General features: G+C 40.6%; 1 protein-coding gene across 1 annotated transcript in view; it reads right to left on the bottom strand.

The window, feature by feature from the left end:
* Positions 1 to 19,619: 19,619 nt before the first annotated feature.
* The window catches only part of COA5 (cytochrome c oxidase assembly factor 5), a 34,044-nt gene continuing 27,258 nt past the window's right edge, over positions 19,620 to 26,405 (bottom strand). Inside the window, exons 2-3 of the mRNA XM_086328079.1 lie at positions 22,241 to 22,324; positions 19,620 to 20,148 (exon numbers count right to left, since the gene is read on the bottom strand). Of these exons, the coding sequence (XP_086184205.1) occupies positions 20,107 to 20,148; positions 22,241 to 22,324 (126 nt within the window). The 3' untranslated portion in view covers positions 19,620 to 20,106. The remainder of the gene's footprint in view (positions 20,149 to 22,240; positions 22,325 to 26,405) is intronic.

Below are 26,405 nucleotides of genomic sequence, written 5' to 3'. Positions count from 1 at the left end.
CACGAGTGTGGGCGGCTGGCAGTCCGTCTGTGACTCGCTAAAGTGCTGCCCCGTGGTCTCGCTGCTCACTGTTGCACCCTGTGCTTGGCACACCTGCCTGGGATCTCCCTCGGACAGATTCCTAGCAGTAGAAATGTACAGCTAAAGAATAATTTAACCGTTCTGAAATTTTTGGACTTTTAGTATTACCACAGTACTCACAGAACATTAATTAACCTACCACCTGGAACACCAGCCTTTCCCTTTCTCGTCGGAGCTGGAGATGGCACCTTGTTCCACTTCTATTTCTTTGATTACTCTGAAACTGAACAGCTTTCATACTATATTCATGCTTCTACTTTTGTAACTTCGACTGTTGGTCTTTTTCACGTGACTGTTTTTAATACTATATTCTTGTCGTATTTTGCAGTTTTTTAAAAAACCTATTTGTCAATTGTCTTTTGGTTTCATTGATGGTAAGGGGTCTGCGTGCTAAGTTGCTTCAGCTGTGTCTGACACTCTGTGACCCTATGAACCATTCCCCGCCAGGCTCCTCTGTCCACAGGATTCTCCAGGCAATAATGGGGTGGGTTGCCGTGCCCTCCTCCAGGGGATCTTCCTGACCCGGGGATCGAACCCCCAGCTCTTACGTCTCCTGCACTGCTGAGGTACTGGGGAAGTCCAGGTAGGGGTCTAGAGAAGTGAAAACATACTGTGTGATGATGTACATACCTGTCTTTTCATTTTGCTGCTTATTCTGAAATGAGTCCTGGCTTCCCCAGTGAAGTGACCACTGGCCCCATCCTCGTCCACGAAGAGGCTGCCATGCTGTGTTCTCACTGCGGGAGGCCAGTGTGCTCGTCTCCTTGCACACCCACGGTTGAAATCCACTTATGGTTCCTGCCTTTGCTCTGATACTGAGGTTATGTAAAAAATATTCGCCTGTTCTTACTTCTAGAACTTTGATGGTTTGCTTTACATTTAGAGCGGTTCATCTGGGATGATTTCTGGCACAAGGCGTGAGTTCTATCTGCTGTAGTCAGCATGACTCCCTCTAAGCCAGCCCGAACGTTGCTTCTTTAAAGAGAAGGTAGAAGTTGTAAGCCACTGGCCACAGTCACCAGGCACTTCCTGCTGCCCCTCCTCAATGCCACCCCAGGCTTCCATTCCAGCCTGTAGTGGGTGACTTGGTTCAGCCGGGCTGCTTGGTTCTAGGGGCAGTGACCATGGAGGTTCTGATCTGAGGAAGCTAAGAGGAACTGGCTGATGGGAGTTCCCATTTGTAACTTTGCTGAGGACATAAACAGTCCTGTTGAAACAGTGCTTTTGAAAGGGCCCGCCCTTTTGTTACTTTCTTGAAGGCTGTTCCAACCTGTCTCCTTTTTTAAAAAACTTTTTTGACACAGTTGATTTACGATGTTGCGTTATTTTCTGGTATACAGCACAGTGACTCAGTCCTGTATCTGTGTATATATATTCTTTCATATTTTCCACTAGAGGTTTTCACAAGTTACTGAATATAGTTCACTGTACTATATATAGTAATGTGTATATGTTAATCCCAAACTTCTGTCCCTCGCCCCACCTCTCCTACAGTAGCCACAGGTCTGTTTTATATGTCTGAGAGAGTGTTTCTCTGTGCACGCTTTTAAAATTATGGCTGCACTGCAGCATGTAGAATCTAGTTCCTTGACCAGGGATCAAACCCCGGGCCGCCTGCTTTGGGAGCATGGAGCCTGAAGCCCTGGACCATCAGGGAAGTTCCTATTTCTAAGTTCACTTGTACCGTATCTTAGAGCCCATATATAGGTGACATACGTTCCTGTCTGACTTTGATCCTCTCTAGGTCCACCCGTGTTGCTGCAAATGGCATTCTTTCATTCTTTTCTATTCTGAGTAGTGTTCCATTGTGTGTGTGTGTATATATACACACACACGCACCGCCCCCACACATCTTTATCCATTCATCTGCTGATGGACATTTAGGTTGCTTCCATGCAACCTATTGTAAACAGTGCTGCAGTGAACACTGAGATGCGTGTATCTTTTTGAATTCGTTTTCTCCAGATACATGCCCAGGAGTGGGATTGCTGCCTCATATGGTAACTCCATTTTCAGTTTAAGGAACCTCTGCACTGCTTTCCGTAGTGGCTGCACCAATTTACATGCTATGTGCTTTGCTGAAACATCAACCAGCGAGTTGGAACCATCTTTGACAGCTCCCTGCAGTGTCCACCCCCAGCCTCACACTCCTGTGCTGTAGTCGTGAGGTCTCGCTTCCTGCACAGGGTGACCCCCCCGTCAGGCGGCAGAGTTCCCAGCGCTGCCTTCTGTTCTGGGCTGGCGAGCGCCAGCAGCTGCGCCAGTGGAAGGGCCGGGCCTCACGTCTGGACATCCTCTGGGGGCAGCACCTTCTGGCAAGAAGCCCTCGTGAAACTCTCCATGTGGAGGGGAACCAATGCTTCCTTCCTCCAAACGTCTTCCCTTACAAGCCTCAAGTTTTTTTTACTGCAGTTACTGCTCTGCAGTATATGAACCCTAGTCCAGAAGCACAAAGTTCCGGGAGACAGCACAGTTCAGGGTGCTTGACGTGCCCCATACTGCTCACGGGGGCTGCCCAGAGGGAGGGCAGGGCTGCCCTACAGCTGGTGATGACTCTATATACTTTTAAATGTACCTCCTCTCAGAGGCCCTTTCCAAAAGCAGGAAGTAAGTACATTTACAGTGGATCAAATTGAGTATTTGAGTAAGGAAAACAAAAATGAAAATTCAGTCCTTCAGAGGTAAGATCTGCCTTGAGGTAAGATCTGCCTTTAATTCCCCCGAGCACCCAGCAGCACAGGCACTAGAGGGGGGAGTGATTGGAGAGATGGAAACTTGTATTTAGCACACGCCATGCTCCCAACAGGATCCTGGAAGCAAAAGAGCCCCGGCCAGAATAGAGCATCCAGTGCTTGGCTTATACCGACTGCGGGTGCTGACAGCCACGGGTCGGCCCAAGAATCAGCCCACAGTGTGTCTGGGCGTCAGATGGTGACGTCCCGTGGAGAGCGCAGGTGGGGGCCTTGCTGTGTCCTGAACTGCAGCAGGGCGCTGTGAGGGGAGCCACACAGGGTGCCTCCTGCGCCCACAGCTTAGCCTGTGCCACTCAGGGGAGAATCCTCTCCCCAGTCTGAGGTTGGGCAAATGGGTAACAACTTTGTCTTCTTTTTATTACTGCTCTCACTACCTAGGCTCTGACACAGATTCCACACTCCCAAGCCCCCACCTCGGACACCCTCTGGGCTTCTGCATTACTTGGCACTGACCGCTTCCTGCACCGGGCTTCCAGTGGGCCTTTTTGGCCAGTCCAGGCAGGTCTGCATTTCATCACTCTCTGTTGCACCCTTTCACACACACCAGCCAGGCTGAGGAGAACAGGAAATGTGCTCGCTCTCAGTGAGGAGGAGCCTGCCTGTGTCAGAGAGGAAGGCAGGGTGTGGCACTTCGCCCCACCTCCCTAATGCTCCCCTCGCTCTGGGCCTCTGTGGTTCCCGCTCCTGCTCCTCTCTACTCTGCCCAGCCCTCTTCACTCCCATCGGCTGTTGTCCTCCACCTATCACCAGCACTGTGGTGGTCCCTCGGTTTCTTCTGTCACACTTCATATGCTCCTCCTGAAAAATCTTGTTAGTTTTTCATATAGAATAAATTACCAATTATTTGGTAAGCAGTTACCGAATAATTTGCTAATGACCCTTACATTTCCAGATCTATCCTAGACTCTGCCCAGACTCATCTGAATATCAACCACATGCCAGCCATTCCACCTGAGTGTCTCGTTGGTGTCCCAAACACAGCATGTCAACACCAAACTCACATTCTGTCCTCCAGACTAGCTGAGCTCTCCTAGGATAAATGACCTCCCCTTCCCATCAGCCACTAAGAGCCTGTCTCTTCAACCCATCCCATAATTTCCATCCACATAGTCACAGCCCTGGTCCCTGTCTTGAGTTCATTCTGATCTAGACCACTTCCCCTCAGCTTTCTTATTCCTCTTTTCAAGGCCCATTTCAGACAGATTGCCCTCTTTTACGGTAATTTCTATCCACAAAATGAGCTGACCCTTAAAAAAAAAAAGTTCCTCTAGTCAGTCTTGAATATATACCTATTATATGATGCATATCTCATTCATCATGTCACGTTCATCATGTTACTTACCTTTTACTTTGTCCAGCATGTTACTTTGAGTTTCAACAGCAAGTATAATGCCTCACACAGGAGCTACTCAAAAAAGTTTACTGAAGGGAAAGATGTTTTTGATCAATTGAAATCTTACCTGTTTCATTACTAGACTATTGCTTTTCTCTATATAATAGCTAAATATAAGGAATCAAATTCAACAGGCTCAAGGGAGAAGGCAAGCTTAACAGCATACATGACAAATACCAGGACAGTGGTTTTCTCTGGGGGTGAGCAAGAGGGTCTCTGAAGAATGTCAGGCATTACTGAGGGGTCAGACAGTATCCCACTGATCTGGATGCTGCTTATACGTGACCTACTGTATAGTTAATCGATAAATTATAAAAATACTCTTATTGGGACCAGCCTCACACACCCAGTGGACAGGCCCCAAATTCTGCAAGACAAAAGGCAGTGGCACAATATATTTAAAGTGATAGAAGGGAAAAGCCTACAAACTAATAATAATCCACCCAGCAAAGCTTTCATTCTGGTTTGATGGAGAGATCAAATGTTTTACAGACAAGCAAAAGCTATTTAAAGAGTTCAAGCACCACAAAACCAGCTTTATAAGAAATGTTAAAAGAACTTCTCTAAGTGAAAAAGAAAAGGCTAGGAGGAGAAAAATGAGAGTCACAAAAGGAAAAAGCTTACTGCTAAAGTCAGTAAATTAACACCTTACTGACCAGGGAAATTCTGCAGAAACTAATGCCTGTGGCTGGTGATTGGTTATGTAAGTAAATGTTGAAATGTCTCTGGTCAGTCCGTAACCTTTGGGTAACAAAAGATATATTAATGTGTTTCTAGTCAATAATGTGTTAACCATGTACAAAGCTAGTAGGAGGTTAAAGTAGTAAAACCATCTGTATCCTCAATAAGTAGTTACTGGTTATATAAATATTTAAAATATGAAAACTGGTAGTTGTTGAGGAGAGGAACAAAATGTAGGGTTAGTTACAATGCCTTTGAATTTATGAGATTAGAAACATATATAAAATAATGTACATACACACAAAAAAAGAGGAATTATAACTCTAAAGACAGTCGTCAAATCACAAGGGAAGAAAACAAAAGAAGGAAGAGGAACAAAAAAGAACTACGAAAACAATCCCCAAACAACTAATGAGCTAAATCCTCCAATTAAAAGACAGTGATGGATATTTCTTTAAAAACTAGAACTAATTCATGTTGATGTATGGCAAAACCAATACAATATTGTAAAGTAATTAACCTCCAATAAATTTTATTTTTTTTAAAAAACTAGAACTAAAACTGCCATATGACCCAGCAATCCCACTACTGGGCATATGCCCTGAGAAAATCATAATTCAAAAAGATAAATGTACCCCAATGTCCACTGCAGGGCTGTTTACAACAGGACCTGGGAGCAACCTAGATGTCTGTCAACATATGAATAAAGATGTGGTACATATACAATGGAATACTCAGCCATAAATATGAATACATTTGAGTCAGTCCTAGTGAGGTGTATAACCCTAGAGCCTGCTATACAGAGTGAAGTAAATCAGAAAGAAAGAAACACATTATTGTACACACACACACACACATATGGAAATCTACAAGAATGGTACTGACATGCCTATTTGCAGAACAGGAACATTGAGACAGACACAGACCTGTGGACACAGCAGGGGAAGGAGAGGGTGGGACAGGCCGAGGAGCACCGAAACCTATGACTGTATGTAAGACAGACAGCTAAGGGGTGTTGCTGTATACTACAGGGAGCTCAACCTGGTGCTCTGTGACAACCAGGAGCGGTGAGGTAGGGTGGAGGGTGGGAGGGCGGTTTCACAGGAGGGGACACATGTATACTTACGGCTGATTCTTAACTGCTCTAGGAGAAACCAACATGGTAAAGCAATTATCCTCCAATTTCAAAGGACAAGAGTGGCTGAGTAATAGAAAAACAAGACCTAATATATATACATTGCCTATAAGATACACACTTCTGACTATAGACACACACAGACAGAAAGGAAATGGGAAAAGGTATTTCATGCAAATGGTAATCAAAACAAAGATGGGGTAGCAGTACTTACGCCAGGCCCCCACAAACCTTTAAAATGAAGACTAACAAGACAAAGAAGGACATTTATAATGACAAAGAGACCAAGAAGATATAACAACTGTTATATATGCACCCAAGATAAGAGGGGCTTCCCTGGTGGCTCAGATGGTAAAGAATCTGCTTGCAATGCGGGAGACCCAGGTTCGATCCCTGGGTTGGGAAGATCCCCCGGAGAAGGGAATGGCAACCCACTACTCCAGTATTCTTGCCTGGAGAATCTCATGGACAGGAGTCTAGTGGTCTACAGTCCACGGAATCGCAAAGAGTTGGACACAACTGAATGACTAACGTTTTCACTTTTCACCCAAGATAGTATCTAACAAAAAGGTACAAATCATCATCAGTAACGTAACAGTCGGGACTTTTATATCTCAACTCCATCAACAGATCATCCAGAAAGAAAATCAATAAGGAAACACTGGCCTTAAATGACATTAAACCAGATGGACTTAATATATTTAGAACATTCTAGCCAAGAGAAGGAGAATGCATTCTTTTCAAGAGAACATGGAACATTTTTCAGGACAGATGACATGCTAGGCAATAAAGCAAGCCTTGGCAAATTTAAGAAAATTAAAACCCCTAAACATCTTTTCTGACCACAATTCTATGAGACTAGAAATCAACTACAAGAAGAAGACTGCAAAAAAACACAGACACGTAGAGGCAAAACTATATGCTGCTATAAGCAATGGCTCACTAAAGAAATCAGAGAGGAAAGCAAAACATAAATGGAAAACAAACAAAATGCACAGTGATCCAAAATCTACGGGCTACTGCAAAAGGAGCTCTAAAGAGGCAAGTTTATAGCAACAGCTTATCTCAGGAAATAAGACAAATCTGAAATAAGCAATCTATCCTTACACCTAAAGGAACCAGAGAAAAAACAAAACCCAAAGTTGATAGAAAGAAATCATAAAGATCAGAGAAGAAATAAATGAAACTGAGACTAAGAAAAAAAGAATTATCAATAAAATTAAGATCTGGTTCTTTGAAGACAAAATTGATAAGCCTTTAGCCAGATTCATCTAGACAGAAGACCCAAATCAATAAAATTATAAGAGAAAAAAGACATTACAACTTACCACTGAAATACACAGGGTCATAGGACTATACCACAAAGTATACCCCGATAAAATGGACAACCTAAAAGAAATGGAAAATTTCCTAGAAATATACAATCTCCCAAGACTGAATCAGGAAGAAATAAAAAGTATGAATAGACCAATTACCAGTAATTAAGTTGAATCAGTAATAAAAACTCCCAAAAACAAAAGTTCAGGACCAAATGGCTTCACAGGTGAATTCTACTAAACATTTAGAAAAGCTTCACAGGTGAATTCTACTAAACATTTAGAAGAGAGTTAACACCCATCTTTCTCAAACTGTTCCAAAAAATTGCAGAGGAATGAATGCTTCCAGAATCATTCTAGCCAGCAGCATCACCCTGATACCAAAGGTAGACAAAGATATCACAAAAATGAAAATTATAGGTCAAAATCACTGATGAAAACAGATGTAAAAATCCTCAACAAAACAGCAAACTGAATTCAACAACACATTAAAAAGATCATACACCATGATCATATGGAGTTTATCTCTGGGAGGCAAGGATGGTCCACTGTCTGCAAATCATTCAATGTAGCATACCCCATTAACAAACTGAAAAATAAAAATTACATGACCAAAAAACAAAAAAATCATGATCATCTCAATACACGCAGAAAAAGCTTTTAACAAAATTCAACACCATTCATCATACTCTCTGCAAAGTAGCTACAGAGGGAATAACCTCAATGTAATAAAGGCCATATATCATAAGCTTATAGCTAACATCACACTTGACAGTGAAAAGCTACAAGTATTTCCTCTAAGATCAGGAATAGAAAAATGCACACCTATTATTCAAAATACTATTCAAAGTCTTACCCACAGCAACCAGACAAGAAACAAAATAAAAAGAGATTAAATTGGAAAGGAAGAAGTAAAACTATCCCTGTTTGCAGATGACATGACACTATATATAGAAAATTCTAAAGACACCACCAAAAAACTACTCGAGCTTACCAATGAATTCAGTAAAGCTGCAAGACAAAAACATACAGAACTATATTTCTCTACACTAACAATGAACTTTCAGAATGAGAACTTAAGAATTCCATTTACCACTGCATCAAAAAGAGTAAGATACCTAGCAATAAATCCAACTGAGGAGATAAGAGGCAGAAAACTGTGAGACAGTGAGGAAAGACCTGAAGACACGAACAGATGGAACAGTACACTCTGCTCACGGACTGGAAGAATACTGCGAAAGTGACCACACTACCCAAGGCAGTCACGCACTCAGAGCACGCCTTATCCAAGTACCAATGGCATTTTTCACGAACCAGGACAATTAATGCTAAACTTCATAGGGAAACAAAAAACCCCAAATAGCCAAACCAATCTTGAGAAAGAGTAGCAGAGCTGGAGTTGTACTCCCTGACTTCAGACTATACTACAAAGATTCAGTCATTGAAACATGATGGCACAAAACATACACAGCACAGTAGAGCTGAAGAGGCCAGAAATACCCCACACGTGTGGTCACACAGCCCACGATAGAGGAGGCAAGATCCACAATGGGCAAAAGGCAACACCAGACAGCTTCATGCAACAGAACGAAATCGGCACACTTCCTCTCACTGCATACGAAAATAAAATCAAAATGGATTAAAGACCTAAGTGTAAGACCGGAAACCATAGAAAAAAGAAATCCTAGAACATAGAACACTCTTTGACAAACTAGCAATACTTTTCTAGATCTGCCTTTTAAAGCAAAGGAAACAAATACAAGAATAAAGAAATGGGACCCAATTAGAAGGAAAGTATCGACAAAATGAAAAGACAACTTTCTGAACAAGAGAAAATACTTGACAATGATATGACCAAGCAGGGGTTGATATCCAAAATATATAAACAGCTCCTACAACTCAGCATCAAACAAACAAATAACCTGCTTTAAAAATGGGCAGAAAACCTGAATAGATATTTTTCCAAAGACAACATACTGGTGGCCAACGGGCACATGAAAATATGCTCAGTATCAGTAATCATCAGAGAAAGGCAAATCAAAACCTTAAGATAGGACTGGCATCTACAGAAAGAACACAAGTAACATGTTGGTGAGGATGTGAAAAAAGGGAGCTCCTGTGCACTGCTGGTGGGAATGTAAACTGGTGCAGTCACAATGGAAAATAGTATGGAGACTGCTTTAAAGACTAAAAGTAGAACTACCATATAACTCAGCAATTCCACTCCTGAGTATATATCCAAAGAAAATGAAAACACTAATCTGAAAAGATACATGTACCCTAATGTTCTTAGCAGCATTATTTACAATAGCCAAACTATGGAAGCAACCTAAGTGTTCATCAACAGATAGATAAAGACATGATATATATACATGATACTACTCAGCCATAAAAAAACAATGAAACTTTGCTATCTGTAACAAGGTAGATGAACCAGGAGGGTATTAATCTTAATGAAATAAGACAAAGACAAATACTGTATAATTTATATGTGGAATCTAAAAAATAAAATGAATTAATACAACAACCAGACTTACAGATATAATAGAGAACAAACGAGTGGTTATCCCTGGGGCGACAGGAGGAGGAGGAGCAAGACGGGTAGTGGATGAAAAAGTACAAACTGCTTTGCATAAAATAAATACACTACAGGATATACTGTCCAGCACCGAGAACAGAGCCAGTATTTTATAAAAACTTTAATGGGTTTATAATCTATAAAAATTGTGATCCCTGTGTTGTACACTTGAAACTTATAAAACATTGTGAATCAACTACACCTTAGTGAAGAAATCAACATCTTATTGACTTTTCTGATATATTTAACAGTAAAAATTACCTGTTAATCCATCGTTTAATGAAAACTGAAAAATTTTTTAAATTCCACTTACAATTGCATCAAAAAGAGTAAAATAATTAGGAATAAACCCAATCAAGGACATAGAAGTCGTATACTCGAAAACTACAAAATGTTGCTGAAATTAAAGACAGAAATAAATGAGACGACATCCTATATGAATGGATTGGAAAACTCTGTATTGTTAAGACACCAATGCTATTCAAAGTGTAGAGATTCAAAATATTCCCTATCAAAATCCCATTGGAATTCATTAAGAAATAGAAAAGTCCATTCTAAAATACACATGGAATCTCAAGGGACTCTGAACAGCCAAAACAGTCTTGACAAATAACAAAGTTGGAGGCCTTGTACTTCCTGATTTCAACTTAACAGAAAACTACAATAATCAAATCAGTGTGGCAATGGCATAAGGACAGACACATAGTGCAAAGGAATAAAGAGCCCAGAAATAAACCCTAACGCTGATGGGCAAATAACTTTCCACAAGGAGGAAGACCATTCAAAGAGGAAACAACAGTCTTGTCAACGGTGTTTGGAAAACTGGACGTCCACGTGCAAAAGGCTGAGACTGGACCCTGACCTTACACATATCAGCTCAACTGGAACAGAGACCTAAACCTAAGATGATACAACTCCTAGGAGAAAACTTAGGGGAAGAGCTTTCTTGGACTGGAATTATTTCTCGGCACAGGCAACAAAAGTATTAAACAGATAAACTGGTCTATATCAAAAAACTACACATCAAAAGAACACAACCAACAGAGTGAAACCAAGTGGGAAAAATATATTCAAATCATATATGTGATAAGGAGTTAATATCTAGAAAATGAAAAGAACTAGAATTTAAAAAAAAAAATCAAGCAACACTTTTTATATAAAAGGCAAAGACCTTAATAGACATTCCTCCAGAGAAGATCTACAGACAGCTAACAAACACTTGAAATGACAAAACAGTGCTCAACATCAGCAGACTTGGAGGACAGGGAAATGGGGAACTGTTTAATTGGTAAAGAGTTTCTGTTTTCCAAGATGAGAAGAGTTCTGGTGACTGGTTGCATAACAAGGTGAATTACTTAACACTACTGAACTGTTTCCTTAAAAACGGTTTGGAGAAGGAAATGGCAGTCCACTCCAGTATTCTTGCCTGGGAAATCCCATGGACAGAAGAGCCTGGTGGGCTACAGTCCATGGAGTCACAAGAGTTGGACACCACTGAGGCAGCAGGAGGCACTTGCTAGAGCCCCAGAGCTTTTGACGGCAGAGCCAGAACTGTGGCTGAGGGCTCCCAGCTCCCAGGCCTCTTGATCCTGGCCTCTCTCACTGGATACGTGTGTAAAAAACTACAATCTAAAACATGCCTGAGGGCTTCCCTAGTGGCTCAGTGGTGGGGAATCCGAGTGCCAATGCAGAAGACTTGAGTTTGATCCCTGGTCAGGGAAGACCCCACGTGCCTCGGGAACCTAAGCCAGTGCGCCACACTTACTGACCCTGTGCTCTAGAGCCTGGGAGCCACAACAACCGAAGCCCACGCACCCTAAAGCCTGCGCTCCAGAAGAAAAACCACTGCAACGAGAAGCCATGTACCACGGCTAGACAGCAGACTGTGTTTGCCACCAGAGAAAAGCCCAGCAGCAACGAAGACCCTGGACAGCCAAAAAGAAACAAAATTGTTAAAAAGATTAAGATGGTAAATTTTCCATCATGTACATTTTACCACAACTAGAAATTTAAAATATAGGTACTAGGTATTATTTAAATGCATCATAGACCCATATGTAAGCCAAACCCATGAAGCACTCAGATGAAAACAGGAATAAATTTTCACAAGCCTGGAATAGGCAGAGGCTTCCTTTAGATACACCAAAAAGAAAAACTGGAATTCATCAAAATTAACAACTGTGCTCCAAAAGACAGCATTAAACAAGATAAACCACAAACTGGGAGAAAACATGTGTTTTTCAAAGGCCAGTCATTTGTCTTTAAGTAACTTGTATACATAATGTATAAAATAACGTCTTACAACTCAACAATAAAAAGACTCACTTGAAAAATGGGCAAAGGATTTGAACAGACATTTTCCCAAAGACATACAAATGGCCAATAAGCACACAAAAACATGTGAATATCATTAACCATTTGGGAAATGGTGGTCAGAATCCCAGTTAGATACCACTTCATATCTAGTAGAACGACCACAATCGAAAGGGTGAAAAGTACAGGGAGGTGCTCCTATGTTGGGTGCACGTATATATTTACAATTGTTATTTCTTCTTGCTGGATTGATCCCCTGATCATTACGTAATGTCCTTATCTCTCGTGTGTTAGTCACTCAGCTGTGTCCAATTCTGTGACCCCATGGACTGCAGCCCACCAGGCTCCTCTGTTTATGGAATTCTCCAGGCAAGAATACTACAGTGGACTGCCATGCCCTTCTCCAGGGAATCTTCTCGTCCCAGGGATGGAACCCAGGTCTCCTCATTGCAGGCAAACTCCTTACCAGAGTCTGAGCCACCAGGGAAACCCCTAGCTCTTGTAACAGTCTTTATTTTAAAGTCTATTTTGTCTCATGTGAGTACTGCTACTCCAGCTTTCTTTTGATTTCCATTTGCAAGCAATATCTTTTTCTATCCCTTCAGTTTCGGTCTATATGTGTCCCTAGGTCTAAAGTGCGTCTCTTGTAGACAGCATACATATGGGTTTTTTTCTTGCACTCAACATAGGAGCACCTCAATATATAACGCAAATGCTAACAGCCATAAAAGGCGAAATCAACAGTAACACATTAACAGTGGAAGACTTGAACACCCCACTTATACCAATGGACAGATCATCCAGCTAGAACACTAATAAAAAATGCAACCCTTAAATGGCATACTAGACCAGAGAGACTGAACTGATATCTTATGGGACATTCCATCTGCAAGCAGCAGGATACACTTTCTTCTCAGGTGCACGCAGAACATTCTCCAGGACAGATCACATCCTGGGTCACAAATCAAGTCTTGGTACATTTAAAGAAACTGAAATTGTATAAGGCATCTTTTCTGACCACAACGCTATGAGATTAGGAATCAATTACAGGAAAAAAAAAAAAAACCACACACACAAAGGCATGGAGGCTAAAGCAAATAAGCAATGGATCACTGAAGACGTCAAAGAGGGAATCAAGAACGTAGAGACAAGTGACAACAAAGCACTGCGATCCAAAACCCAGAGGACACAGCGAAAGCAAGTTTGAGAGTTTACAGCAATACGATGTTACTCAGAAAACATGTAAAATCTCAAATAAACAACCTAAACTTACACCTAAAGCAACCACAGAAAGAACAAACAAAACCCCAAATTAGCGGAAGGAAAGAAATCATAAAGACCAGAGCAGAAATAAATGAAATAGAGACAAAGAAAACAGTAAAGGTCAATGAGACTACAAGCTAGTTCTCTGAGAAGATGAAATTAAACCTTCAGCCAGAAAACTGATAAACCTTCAGCTGGGTTTCGAAAAGGCAGAGGAACTAGAGATCAAACTGGCAGCATCCACTGTTGGCACACACTGCTGGATCCCACACAAAAAATTCCAGAAAGACATCTACCTTTGCTTCCTGGACTTTTACTGTGTGGATCACAACGAACTGTGGAAAATTCTTAAAGAGATGGGAATACTAGACTACCTTACCTGTCTCCTGAGAAACCTGTATGCAAGTCTAGAAACAACAGGTAGAACCAGACATGGAACAACAGACTGGATCAAAATTGGGAAAGGAGTTGTCACCCTGCTTATTTAACTTACATGCAGAGTACATCATGCAAAATGCCAGGCTGGAAGAAGCAGAAGATGGAATCAAGACTGCCAGGAGAAATATCAACAATCTTAGATATGCAGATGATACCACTGTAGTGACAGAATGTGAAGAGCAACTAAAGAGCTTCTTGATGAGGGTGAAAGAGGAGAGTAAAAAAGTTGGCTTCAAACTCAACATTCAAAAAGCTAATAAGATCATGGCATCAGGTCCCATCACTTCAGGGCAAACAGAAGAGGAAAAAGTGGAAACTGTTATTTTCTTGGGCTCCAAAATCACTGGATGGTGACTGCAGCCATGAAATTAAAAGACACTTCAAAAAAGAAAAGATGCTTGTTCCTTGGAAGGAAACCTATGATAAACCATGACAGTGTATTAAAAACCAGAGACATCACTTTGCCAACAAAAGGCCGTATAGTCAAAGCTATGGTTTTTCCAGTAGATACGTACAGATGTGAGAGTTGGACCATAAAGAAGCCTGAGTGCTAAAAAATTGGTGCTTTCGAATTGTGGTGTTGGAGAAGACTATTGAGAATCCCCTGGACTGCAAGGAGATCAAAACAATCAATCCTAAAGGAAACCATCCTGAATATTCATTGAAAGGACTGAAGCTGAAGCTCTAATACTTTGGTCACCAGATATGAAGAGCTGACTCACTGGAAAAGACCCTGATGCTGGAAAAGAGAAGGCAAAAGGAGAAGGAGACAGCAAAGGATGAGTTGGTTAGATACCATCACTGACTCGATGGACGTGAATCTGAGCAAATTCCAGGAGACAGTGGACAGGGGAGCCTGGCGTGCTGCAGTCCATGGGGTCACAAAGAGACACAACCTAGCGACTGAACAATAACAGCAAGACTCACCAAGAATAAAAGGAGAGGATTCAAGTCAATAAAACTAGAAATGAAAAAGAAGTTACAATAGATACCACATAAAGACAAAGCATTTTAAGAGATAATACAAGCAACTACATGCCAATAAAAATGACAACCTAGAAGAAATGGACAAATTCTTAGGAAGTTACAACCTTTGAAGACTAAACCCAGGAAAAAATAGAAAATACAAACAGACCAATCGCAAGTACTGAAACTGATTAAAAATCTTCCAACAAACAAATAATCCAGGATCAGGTGACTTCACAGGCGAATTCTATCAAACATGTAAAGAAGAGTTAACAGCTACCCTTCTGAAACTCTTCCAAAAAAATTTCAGAGAAAGGAACATTCCCAAGCTCATTCTACCAATACAAGGCCACCGTCATACTGAAACCAAAATCAGACCAAGATATCACAAAAAAAATTACAGGCCAATACCACTGATGAACATAGAAGCAAAAGTCCTCAACAGAGTATGATCATATTGAATCTAAAAACACATTAAAAGGATCATACACTATGATCAAGTGGAATTTATACCCGTGATGCAGTTTTCAGTATCTGGAAATCGATCCAGATATACAACATTGTTGTATAAATACAATGTTGTGAGATATACACATCAAGAAATTGAAGAATAAAAACCATGTGATCATCTCAATAGGTTCAGAAAAAGCTTTTGACATAATTCAACACCCATTTATGATAAAAATTCTCCAGAAAGGGGGCATAGAGGGAACCTACCTCAACATAATAAAGGCCGTATACAACAAACCCATAGCAAACATCATTCTCAACGGTGAAAAACTGAAAACATCTCTTTATGATCAGGAACAAGACAAGGATGTCCACTCTCACCACTTTTATTCAACATAATTTTGGAAGTCCTAGCCATGGCAATCAGAGAAGAAAAAGAAATAAAAGGAATCCAAATTGGAAAAGAAGAAGTAAAACTCACTCTTTCCAGATAACATGATACTATACACAGAAAATCCTAAAGATGCTACCAGAAAACCACTAGAGCTCTTCAGTGAATTTGATAAACTGGCAGGATACAAAATTAATTAACAGAAATATCTTGCATTCCCATACACTAATAACAAGATCAGAAAGAGAAATCAAGGAAACAATCCTATTTACCATCACATCAAAAAGAATAAAACACCTACCTAAGGAGGCAGAAGATCTGTACTCAGAAAACTGTAAGATGCTGATGAAAGAAATAAAAGATGATACACACAGATGGAGAGATATACCATGTTCTTGGACTGGAAGAATCAATATTGTAAAAATGATGACACCCTCCAAAGCAATCTACAGATTCCATGCAAACCCTATCAAATTAACAATGGCATTTTCCACAGAATTAGAACAAAAAATTTTACAATTTGTATGGAAACATGAAAGACCATGAATAACCAAAGTAATCTTGAGAAAGAAAAATGGAGCTGGAGGAATCAGGCCCCCTGACTTCAGACTACAAAGCTAGAGCAGTCAAAATAGTATGGTACTGGCACAAAAACAGGAATACAGATCAACGGAACAGGTACAAAGTCCAGAGATAAACCCTTATTCCTATGGCTACCTAATCCATGACAAAGGAGGCAAGAGTATACAATGGAGAAAAGACAGTCTCTTCACTAAGTGGTTCTGGGCAAACCGGACAGCAAATGTAAAAGAATGAACACCACAGACAAAAATACTCAAAATGAGTTAAAGACCTAAATGCAAGGCCAGATACTAAAAACTCCTAGAGGAAAACATAGGCAGAACACTCTGACATTAATTACAGTAAGATCTTTTTCAATCCACCTCCTAGAGTAATGAAAATAAAAATAAAGAAAAGGGACCTAATTAAAAGCTTTTGTATAGCAAATGAAACCATAAACAAAAAGAAAAGATAATCCTCAAAATGGAAGAAAATATTTGCAAGTGAAGGAATCAACAAGAGATTAATCTCCAAAATGTACAAATAGCTCAATATCAAAAAAGCAAGCAACTCAGTTAAAAAAAAAAAACAAAAAAAAAAAACACAGATCCAAAAAAACATTTCTTTAAAGAAGACAGATGGCTAAAAAGCATATGAAAAGATGCTCAACACATCACTAATCATTAGAGAAATGAAATCAAAACTGCAATGAGGTATCACCTCATACCAGTCAAAATGACCATCCAGAAACAATAAATGCTGGAGGAGGTTATGAAGAAAAGGGAACCCTCCTACACCGTTGATGGAAAAGTAAATTGGTACAGCTACTATGGAGATTCCTTAAAAAACTGAAAACAGAGCTACCATATGACCTAGCAGGGCTTCCCTTGTAGCTCAGTTGGTAAAGAATCTGCCCGCAATGAAGGAGACCTGGGTTCGATTCCTGGGTCAGGAAGAACCCCTGGAGAAGGAAATGGCAACCCACTCCAGTTTTCTTGCCTGGAGAATCCCATGGACAGAGGGGAAGCAAGAGTCTGACACGACTTAGCAACTAAACCACCACCAGCAGCCATATGACCTAGCAATCCCACTCCTGGGCATGTATCTGGAGAAAATCATAATTCAAAAACGTACATGCACCCCAATATTCACTGCAATGCTATTTACAATAGGCGAGATGTGGAAGTATCCTAAATGTCCATCAACAGAGGAGTGGATAAAGAAGATGAGACACATATATACAATAGAGTATTACTTGGCCAAAGAAAAAGAACAGAGCTAGGCCATTTGCAGCAACGTGAATGGTCCTAGGAACTGTCATACTGAATGAAGAGAGGCAGACAAACAACACTAGAGCGGAATAACAAACAGCACTTATATGCGGAACCTTAACTGACACAGATGAACTCAGCTTTAAAAAAGAAAGTTGTAGAAAACAAATTTACGGTTACCAGGGAGTAAGGGGGGAGGGAATACACTGGGAGATTAGGATGGACATACACATACGCTATATATAAAACAGATAATAAGGACCTACTGTACAACACAGGGAACTCAATACTCTGTAATGGCACATATGGAAAAAGAAACCTACAAAAGGGAAATATATACACACACTCACAACTGAGTCATTTGATTGTACACGTGAAACCAACAGCACACTGTAAATCAACTATACTCCAATAAAATTTTCAAAAAATAAAAATGACTTAAAAATAGTTATCATATAAAAAACAAACAAAAATATGAAAAATAACAACTGTTGGTGATATGGAGAAGCTGCAATCCTCCTACATTGCTGGTGGGGATATAAATGATATAGCCACTGTGGAAAAGTTTGGGAGTTCATCATTTAAAGCTGGAGTTACCATATGACACAGAAATAAAACATGTCCACATAAAATTCATTCATGAATGTTCATATCATTAGTCATAATAGCCCCAAAGTACAAACAACCCAAATATTCATCAACTGATAAATGGTTACATGAAATGTGGTACATTTATATTATGGAATATTACTCAGCAATAAAAGGAAATGAAGTACAGATGGATGCTACATATAGATGAACCTTGAAAACATGAAGAATCCAGTCACAAAAGGTCACATGTTACATAATTCTAAGTTTATGAAATGCCCAGAAGAAGTGAATCTACAGACAGAAAATGTGTAAGCGGTTGCTAGGAACTGGGGTACCCAAGGAGAGAAGGGAATGCCCGCTAATGGAGACAGGGCTTCTCTCTGGAGCGGTGTAAATGCTCTGGAATTGGACAGTGGTGATGGGTTCATGACTCTGTGACTACTAAGAGAAAAAAAAGCCGAATCTTTACTTTAAGAGTGAATTTTAAGGTATCTGAATTTCTCCCAGTGAAGCTCTCAAAAAAGCTATAGCTAAGAAAAGATAGGGCTCTATAACATAATCTGAGTTTCTTAACAAACTTAACCTTTAATAAAAGTTGTGGCACTTAAACAGATATATACAAAAATTTATTGAAAAAAATCTATCATTTTCTCTTTACCAATGAATAATATATAAAATAGACCTCAGTGATGTTCTGCAGCAAGGACCAGTGCTGATAACAGAATTTTCACTTTAGGTGAACTTTTAAGAAAGCAAAGAGCTACAGAACACCTTGCTTGTTCTAACTCCAGTGAACTGCAGATCTATGAAGCAGCAACGGCTCTTCCATCGTTCTTCAATCCTGAAAATAAAACTAGAAACTTGGATTCATATCTGGCTCTACTGTATTATGTGACTGGAATAAAATCACTGTGATTGTAAACTTTTTCAAGTATTTCATAATTTTCAGTCTTGCCTTCTAACGTCAACACCTGCTGTTTCAGTTTGCTCTGAATCCTTTCCTTTTAGGATAAAGGCCCACCACTCAACCAAGGTGATTCTGACATGAATTACCAAACACAGTGCCTAAGACCCAGCCCTGGCCAAGATCATGGGGTCCTGTTCCTTTTCCCACAGGGACTGGTCCAATTCAAAGGCAGTTGTTCCAGAGAAGACAACAGTTCTTTTGTGGAATCTGATTAGTGGACCCCAGAAAAGGAGGTTATCTTTCTTCTTTTGGGATCACAGACTTTAAGGATGTGTGCTTTGGGGGGACACTGGCCTCTTCCCCATTATGGAGAGAGGGCCAGCCTAAAAATGAGGTCAGGAAACAGAAAAACACTCAGGAGAGGAGGCCAGAAGGCCTGGCAGCATAGTCCCAGATTTGGATCCAGCTTTGCCTAATGAGTGGCATTAACGTTTTGAGGTTGTTACTGAATGAATCAGTGCAGGGGAAGCATTTCTTCACCAAGCAATCAAACACAATTTATTTTAGAACTAAATAGTACAATCTGAATAAAAGAAAGTTTTACCCTAAACTTTCCAGACGGATATCTTCTCATCAGGCTGCATGTTGATTTTCACAGTCCCATCCCTGGCCTCCACAGTACTGACAAAGGATGCACAAATTTGTGTCATCTCGTAGAGAAGTCAAGTTGGAAACTAACAATCTTTCCATTCCCTGTGCTTCAGAACAATTCTTAAAACACATCTATTATGTTCTCAGCTCATAACTATTCAATTGAATTTTTATTCTAAGAATAACTTAGAACAAGGGAATCATTTATACCTACTGAAAACCAGAACTCATCCATTTTCTTGTTTCATGGAGGAAAAAACTGGTCCACCTGAACAGATGTAACAAAAAGTATGTTTCTTATTTTGGCTTCTCTGGATTAATGACCAGAGTCCTTTCTTGTATCCATCTTGGTTTCAACATAGTAGTATCAATATCCTTTTCTTCCCCTGAATCTTGATCTGGCATCCAACTGAAAATAAATACACAAGTAAATCACATTTTGGACACCATAATCAAACACAGTTTTGGTAACAGGTGTCACTACATGAGAGGAGTAAACCAGCCTCCAGCATAATCAAAAAGGCGACTGTCCCAGCTCGGGGGAGGAAAAAATAACAAAGAGGGAAAGAAGGCGTTAGAAACAAGAGTTCCATTCATGGTCACAGTAAGAATTCTTAAGTCCAACTTACATTCATCTTTTTTTCTGGAGTACACTCAATATACATTATTCTTCTAACAAAGCTGACTTTCTGATTAAGCTTTATTTGGGTTAATATTCAAGTGTTTTTAGAATCTTTAAATAGTAACTGAGAAAAGAGCCTTGAAATATATGTAACACACAGCCATTTTGAGATTACAAACCCTTAAATTACTACTCATAGGTCAACTGCATATTCTTTCACTTAAGCCTCCCAGTAAGGCCACTTCTTAAGTGAGGCCACAGGATGGAGGGTCCTAGTCAGTACAGAAGGCAGAACTGCAGTCAATACCATTCCACAGAAATCCCAGAGGAATGAATTAGTTTAGAGCTAAACCCTGTTAATGAGGACAACACAGCCAGCGTGGGACAGACCACTATCTCTTCATCTGAGCATCAGATACAGTAGCTAAGAGCCACACTTTCAAAAACCAAGTAATCTTCAAACGAGAGTCATGATCAGGATGATGAGATGCTACTATTAGGAGGGCACAGCCGATTCAAACTGACCATTTTACCTTCACTCTGAGTTACATACCCATTGTTTGAAATAATAAGCAAAATTACCAGCACAATTTAAATCATTTTATTTCAGGTTTTGACCAACCGAAGTTGCAACAGTTATTCCTCACACTGGAGGACTACCAGTGCGTCCTAGTCTTGAAGAAAGGTTGCAAGGGTCTCTTAAATCTGCTATAAGGTTCCTAATACTGCTCCTTCTAGAGTCAAAGTGTGAGTCAAGTTCTGCCTCGTACTGATATTTAGAAATGGTCAGAAGCATGTTAACTTTTTTTTACTCAAGATTATTACAAATGTCTGCAGAAGGCAGATAAAACTGTGGAAAAGCTTTATATGTTCTGATTTCTTAATGTTCTTTGGAGATCAAAGCCTGAGTTTCAGGATAGGAATTAACAGGGAGTTTATTACAAATCCAGTCATTGTGATTAATAAGGACACCTCATTGCCTCCTACACTAACTGTTCTTTATGACTTCTCAATTATATAAACATGATTTAACATTCTTTGAAAGGTCTAAAGGCTTGCATTTTACAAGGGTAACAAAACTGTGTGGGAGAAGGCAAGAAAATCCTCTTTTCCTACATTAAATGACAGGAAAATATGGCAAAGAACTGTGTCACTTGAGAAAGCATTGCCAATTTTAATCTCACTTTACACCTCCCTGGATCTGATTAGTTAGCAAAGTTTTTCTCTGGCCTCCCAGATCATAATATCCTATACGCTCTGCTTCTCCTATCAACAAAAGGAAAGGGATTTAAGTGCTGCTGACCAATCGAGAGCATGTTCAAGTTAAAGTTACTGCTGTTTTTAAAGGGATGTTCATTTTTGTGATTTCTTATTTTCTTTTCACAAACACAAGGCTCCTGGTTTCTATTCCAAAGACCTTTGTGAATCTTTGAATCAAAGATGAGATTTGTAATGTCCTTCAGGCTGTCTCTCCACAGTTCATCACTACAGATTCAAACACAGATGCCAACATTTTTTCCAATCACATTAACATGTAAGGAGCAGTACACACCCTTTAGATCCCGCATTATGGCTGTGCAATCGCCAAATGACCCAAATACAGTGACCAACATCAACTCTTTTCCATTTATACTTGCCAAGACCATGGTCTTAACTCGTTTTTAGAAATTCATGAAGTTCAGCTACTGTGGTCAGCATAATAGAACAATCAGCTGTGGGTTTCCATGAACCTCACATTAATTCACTGGGTGAGAAAAAAGTACATCTTTTTTTCCAAGTGACACCACTGCAACCTATTTATAATTACTAAGTCACTAACATATTTGACTCTACAGAGCTAATTTTGAGCATAAGCTTTTAAAAATCTTTAGCCACTTACCATTGATCTTTTACACTCAAAAAATGAGTATTTCAAAGCTTTGCAGTTTCCTTCCTTCAGACACTGCCGAGGGGATTTTCCTTCCTATGACACAAAAACAATATAAATACAAGGGAAAATTTCTCACAAAGTACAAAGTAACTGTCCAGTGGTTTTTTTTTTGTTTTTTTTTTAAGCTAAGCAAAAGGAGAAAACAGTAATTTATATAATAAATAATTCATAAATCATTTTAACTGTTGGTACCTAAGGAGAAAAAGATAAAATAAGAAATGTGTAAAATAATTTGGGGGCACTTTAAGGATACCCTTGAATTCTTGAAAACACTGGTTTCCATGGGACACTTTTCTTTAAAATGTTTGTATAAAAATCTAGAAACTGACATCTCTAGCTCCTTCTGTGTAAGAAAGGAAGAGAGTGGAGGTGAAAGTAGTAATGGGGTTTCTTCAGTGTTTTCCGAACTTAGACCCTCAAGGAGCCCTGAAGACAGGGAGGACAGTGTGTGTGACACAGCGGCAGAGGCGGGAGAGCACGCAGGTGAGACTTCAGCCACACTGTGGGAGCAAAGGGGAGGCGTCTGTCCTGGAAGCCAGGATCAAGTCGCTTTAAAGTCTCCAATCACATTATCTTTTTATACAAGCAAGTCTACCTGGAACACACCTTTGCTTTTCCCACCCCTTACCTTCACAGTCAAGTTCTCTATTCTGAGAAGCTCACTAAGAATTGGAAAAGGAAAGTGAAATTTTAAACAAAATTATATACACTGGTGAGGGAAGATCTTCCTGGGCGCAATGTGTAATTAACTTGTCTTTAAGCAGTGAAAGCTCATAAGAGCTTAAGAAAATTAGATTGAACCATTCCCTTTCTGCCAACAAGACAGGATATTGTTGAAGTTCAGAAGCAGGTACTGCTATAAGATTAGTGCTATTTCTGATCTTAACAAAATAATAAGACTTTAAAAATCACACTTGATAAAGTAACTGTGAAAAGTAGTTAAGAGCTAAAATTTAGTAGTATTTTAGCAGGTAAATCCCAGACAACCACTGGTTTTTCAGACACCTACTTGCAGCAAGTGGTGGCTGTGCGGCGCTGGCGTGGCCGAGAGGAGCTACCCCACGTCCAAGGTAAGAGAAACCCCAGTAAGACGGCAGACGCTGAGAGAGGGCATCAGAGGGCAGACAGACTGAAACCACAATCACAGACAACTAGCCAATCTGATCACATGGACCACAGTCTTGTCTAACTCAATGAAACTAAGCCCTGCCGTGTAGCGCCACCCAAGACACAGCTGACGGTGGCTCAGATCATGAACTCCTTATTGCCAAATTCAGATTTAAACTGAAGAAAGGCAATGCCAAAGAACGCTCAAACTACCACACAATTGCACTTATCCTCACAAGCTAGTAAAGTAATGCTCAAAATTCTCCAAGCCAGGTTTCAGCAATATGTGAAGCGTGAAATTCCAGATGTTCCAGCTGGTTTTAGGAAAGGCAGAGGAACCAGAGATCAAATAGCCAATATCCGCTGGATCATCAAAAAAGCAAGAGTGTTCCAGAAAAACATCTATTTCTGCTTTATTGACTATGCCAAAGCCTTTGACTATGTGGATCACAAGAAACTCTGGAAAATTCTGAAAGAGACGGGCATACCAGACCACCTGACCTGCTTCTTGAGAAATCTGTATGCAGGTCAGGAAGCAACAGTTTGAACTAGACATGGAACAGACTGGTTCCAAATCGGGAAAGGAGTACGTCAAGGCTGTTTATTGTCACCCTGCTTATTTAACTTATATGCAGAGTACATCATGAGAAACGCTGGACTGGAAGAAGCAGAAGCTAGAATCAAGATTGCTGGGAGAAATATCAATAACCTCAGATATGCAGATGACACCACCCTTATGGCAGAAAGTGAAGAAGAACTAAAGAGCCTCTTGATGAAAGTGAGAGGACAGTGAAAAAGTTGGCCATAGCTCAACATTCAGAAAACAAAGATCATGGCATCCAGTCCCATCACTTTATGGCAAATAGATGGGGAAATAGTGGCTGACTTTATTTTTTGGGGGTCCAAAATCACTGCAGATGGTGACTGCAGCCATGAAATTAAAAGACGCTTACTCCTTGGAAGAAAAGTTATGACCAACCTAGACAGCATATTAAAAAGCAGAGACATTACTTTGCCAACAAAGGTCCGTCTAGTCAAGCCTATGGCTTTTCCTGTGGTTATGTATGGATGTGAGAGTTGGACTATAAAGAAAGCTGAGCGCCAGAGAATTGATGCTTTTGAACTGTGGTGTTGGAGAAGACTCTTGAGAGTCCCTAGGACTGCAAGGAGATCCAACCAGTCCATCCTAAAGGAGATCAGTCCTGAGTGTTCATTGGAAGGACTGATGTTGAAGCTGAAACTCCAATACTTCAGCCATCTGGTGCAAAGAGCTGAAGCATTTGAAAAGACCCTGATGCTGGGAAAGACTGAAGGCAGTGGGAGAAGGGGACGACAGAGGATGAGATGGTTGGATGGCATCACCGACTCAATGGACATGAGTTTGGGTAAACTCTGGGAGTTGGTGATGGACAGGGAGACCTGGCGTGCTGTGGTCCATGGGGTTGCAAAGAGTCGGACACAACTGAGCAACTGAACTGAACTTTTCCTTTCAGCATTATTTTTTCTTTTGGATAGTTTTGGTCACTGCCTCCTATAAAATGTTATAGTAACAACTTAACAGAAGCAGAAGAGATTAAGAAAGGGTGGAAAGAACATGTGGAAGAACTATACAGAAAAGGTCTTTATGACCCAGATAACCACAGTGGTGTGGTCACTCACTCAGAGCCAGACATCTTGGAGTATCTTGGAGTCCAGTGGGTCTTAAGAAGCATTTCTATGAACAAAGTTAATGGAGATAACAGAATGTTTACCTACTGAAATAGTACTAAATTTTAGCTCTTACCTAGCTCACATCATAAGCTCCTTACTGGAAGATTCAGGCTTAAACTGAAGAAAGTAGGGAAAAACACTAGACCATTCAGGTATTACCTAAATCAAATCCCTTATGATTATACAGTGGAGGTGACAAATACTTCAGGGGATTAGATCTGCCTACTAGATTCTTAAATGAATGATGCAAAGAAAGAGAGGAAAATAACAGAATGGGAAAAACTAGGGATCTCATCAATAAAATTGGAGATATCAAGAGCACATTTCATGCAAGGATGGGCACAATAAAGGACAGAAATGCTAAAGACCTAACAGAAGCAGAAGAGATTAAGAGGAGGTAGCAAGAATACACAGCAGAACTGCACCAACAAGGTGTTAATGACCCAGAAAACCATGATGGTGTAGTCACTCACTTAAGAGCCAGATATCCTGGAGTGTGAAGTCAAGTCGGCCTACAAACAAAGCTAGAGGAGGGAAGCAGTTCCAAGATGGCAGAGGAATAGGAGGGGGAGACCACTTTCTCCCCTACAAATACATCAAAATATCATCTGCGTGTGGAGCAACTTCCACTAAACAACTTCTGAGTGTTGGCAGAGGACCCCAGATACCAATTTCTCTAAAATTATGTAGCACAAAGGATAAAGACGAAAAGGGAGAGCAAGGATTTTCGGACGGAGACTCGTCCTGGGGAGGGAGTCGAGAAGTTTCCACACAACAGGAAACCCTCTCATAGGTGGGATCAGTGGGGAGCTTTGGAATCTCAGAGGCAGCATAAAAAATCACCACAGAAATCCTGCTGAAAGGCAATTACCAGCCAAGAAGCAGCTCCCAGGCTTGCAACTGCCCACAGTGAGTGGGGCTGGGTGCAGAGGTGCGTGCTGCAGTCGGTCCTTAGGGAAAAGGCCAGGGTTGAATGCCACGAGGACTCAATGAGGGGACCAATGTGACACAGCACAGACAGAATGGGGAAAACCCAAACCGTGGGAAGGCCAGAGAAACAAAGAAAAGCAAGGGACCTTTCCCTAGGGAAGGCTCTAATGCCGCACCATGACCCCTGGTGCACTCACAGAGCAAAGGGTCGCACCCCTGCAAATATCAAAGGGGAGCTGCTGTTTGTGGCTCTCCCTGGAGGCAGAGAGACAGGTGTAGGACAGCCAGAGGCGAAAGGCAAGGGACCACTGCAATCTCAGCCCCAGGGACCATGTTTCCCAGCAAGCACTGAGCAGGCTGCCAACCG

This window comes from Bos grunniens, chromosome 11, assembly GCF_055505025.1.
Source record: "Bos grunniens cultivar Pamir isolate PY7600 chromosome 11, Bosgru_T2T1.0, whole genome shotgun sequence".
In the NCBI taxonomy this organism is placed as follows: domain Eukaryota; kingdom Metazoa; phylum Chordata; class Mammalia; order Artiodactyla; family Bovidae; genus Bos; species Bos grunniens.
The sequence above is the reverse complement of the archived record's forward strand: the minus strand, read 5'-3'. Positions and strand labels throughout refer to the sequence as shown.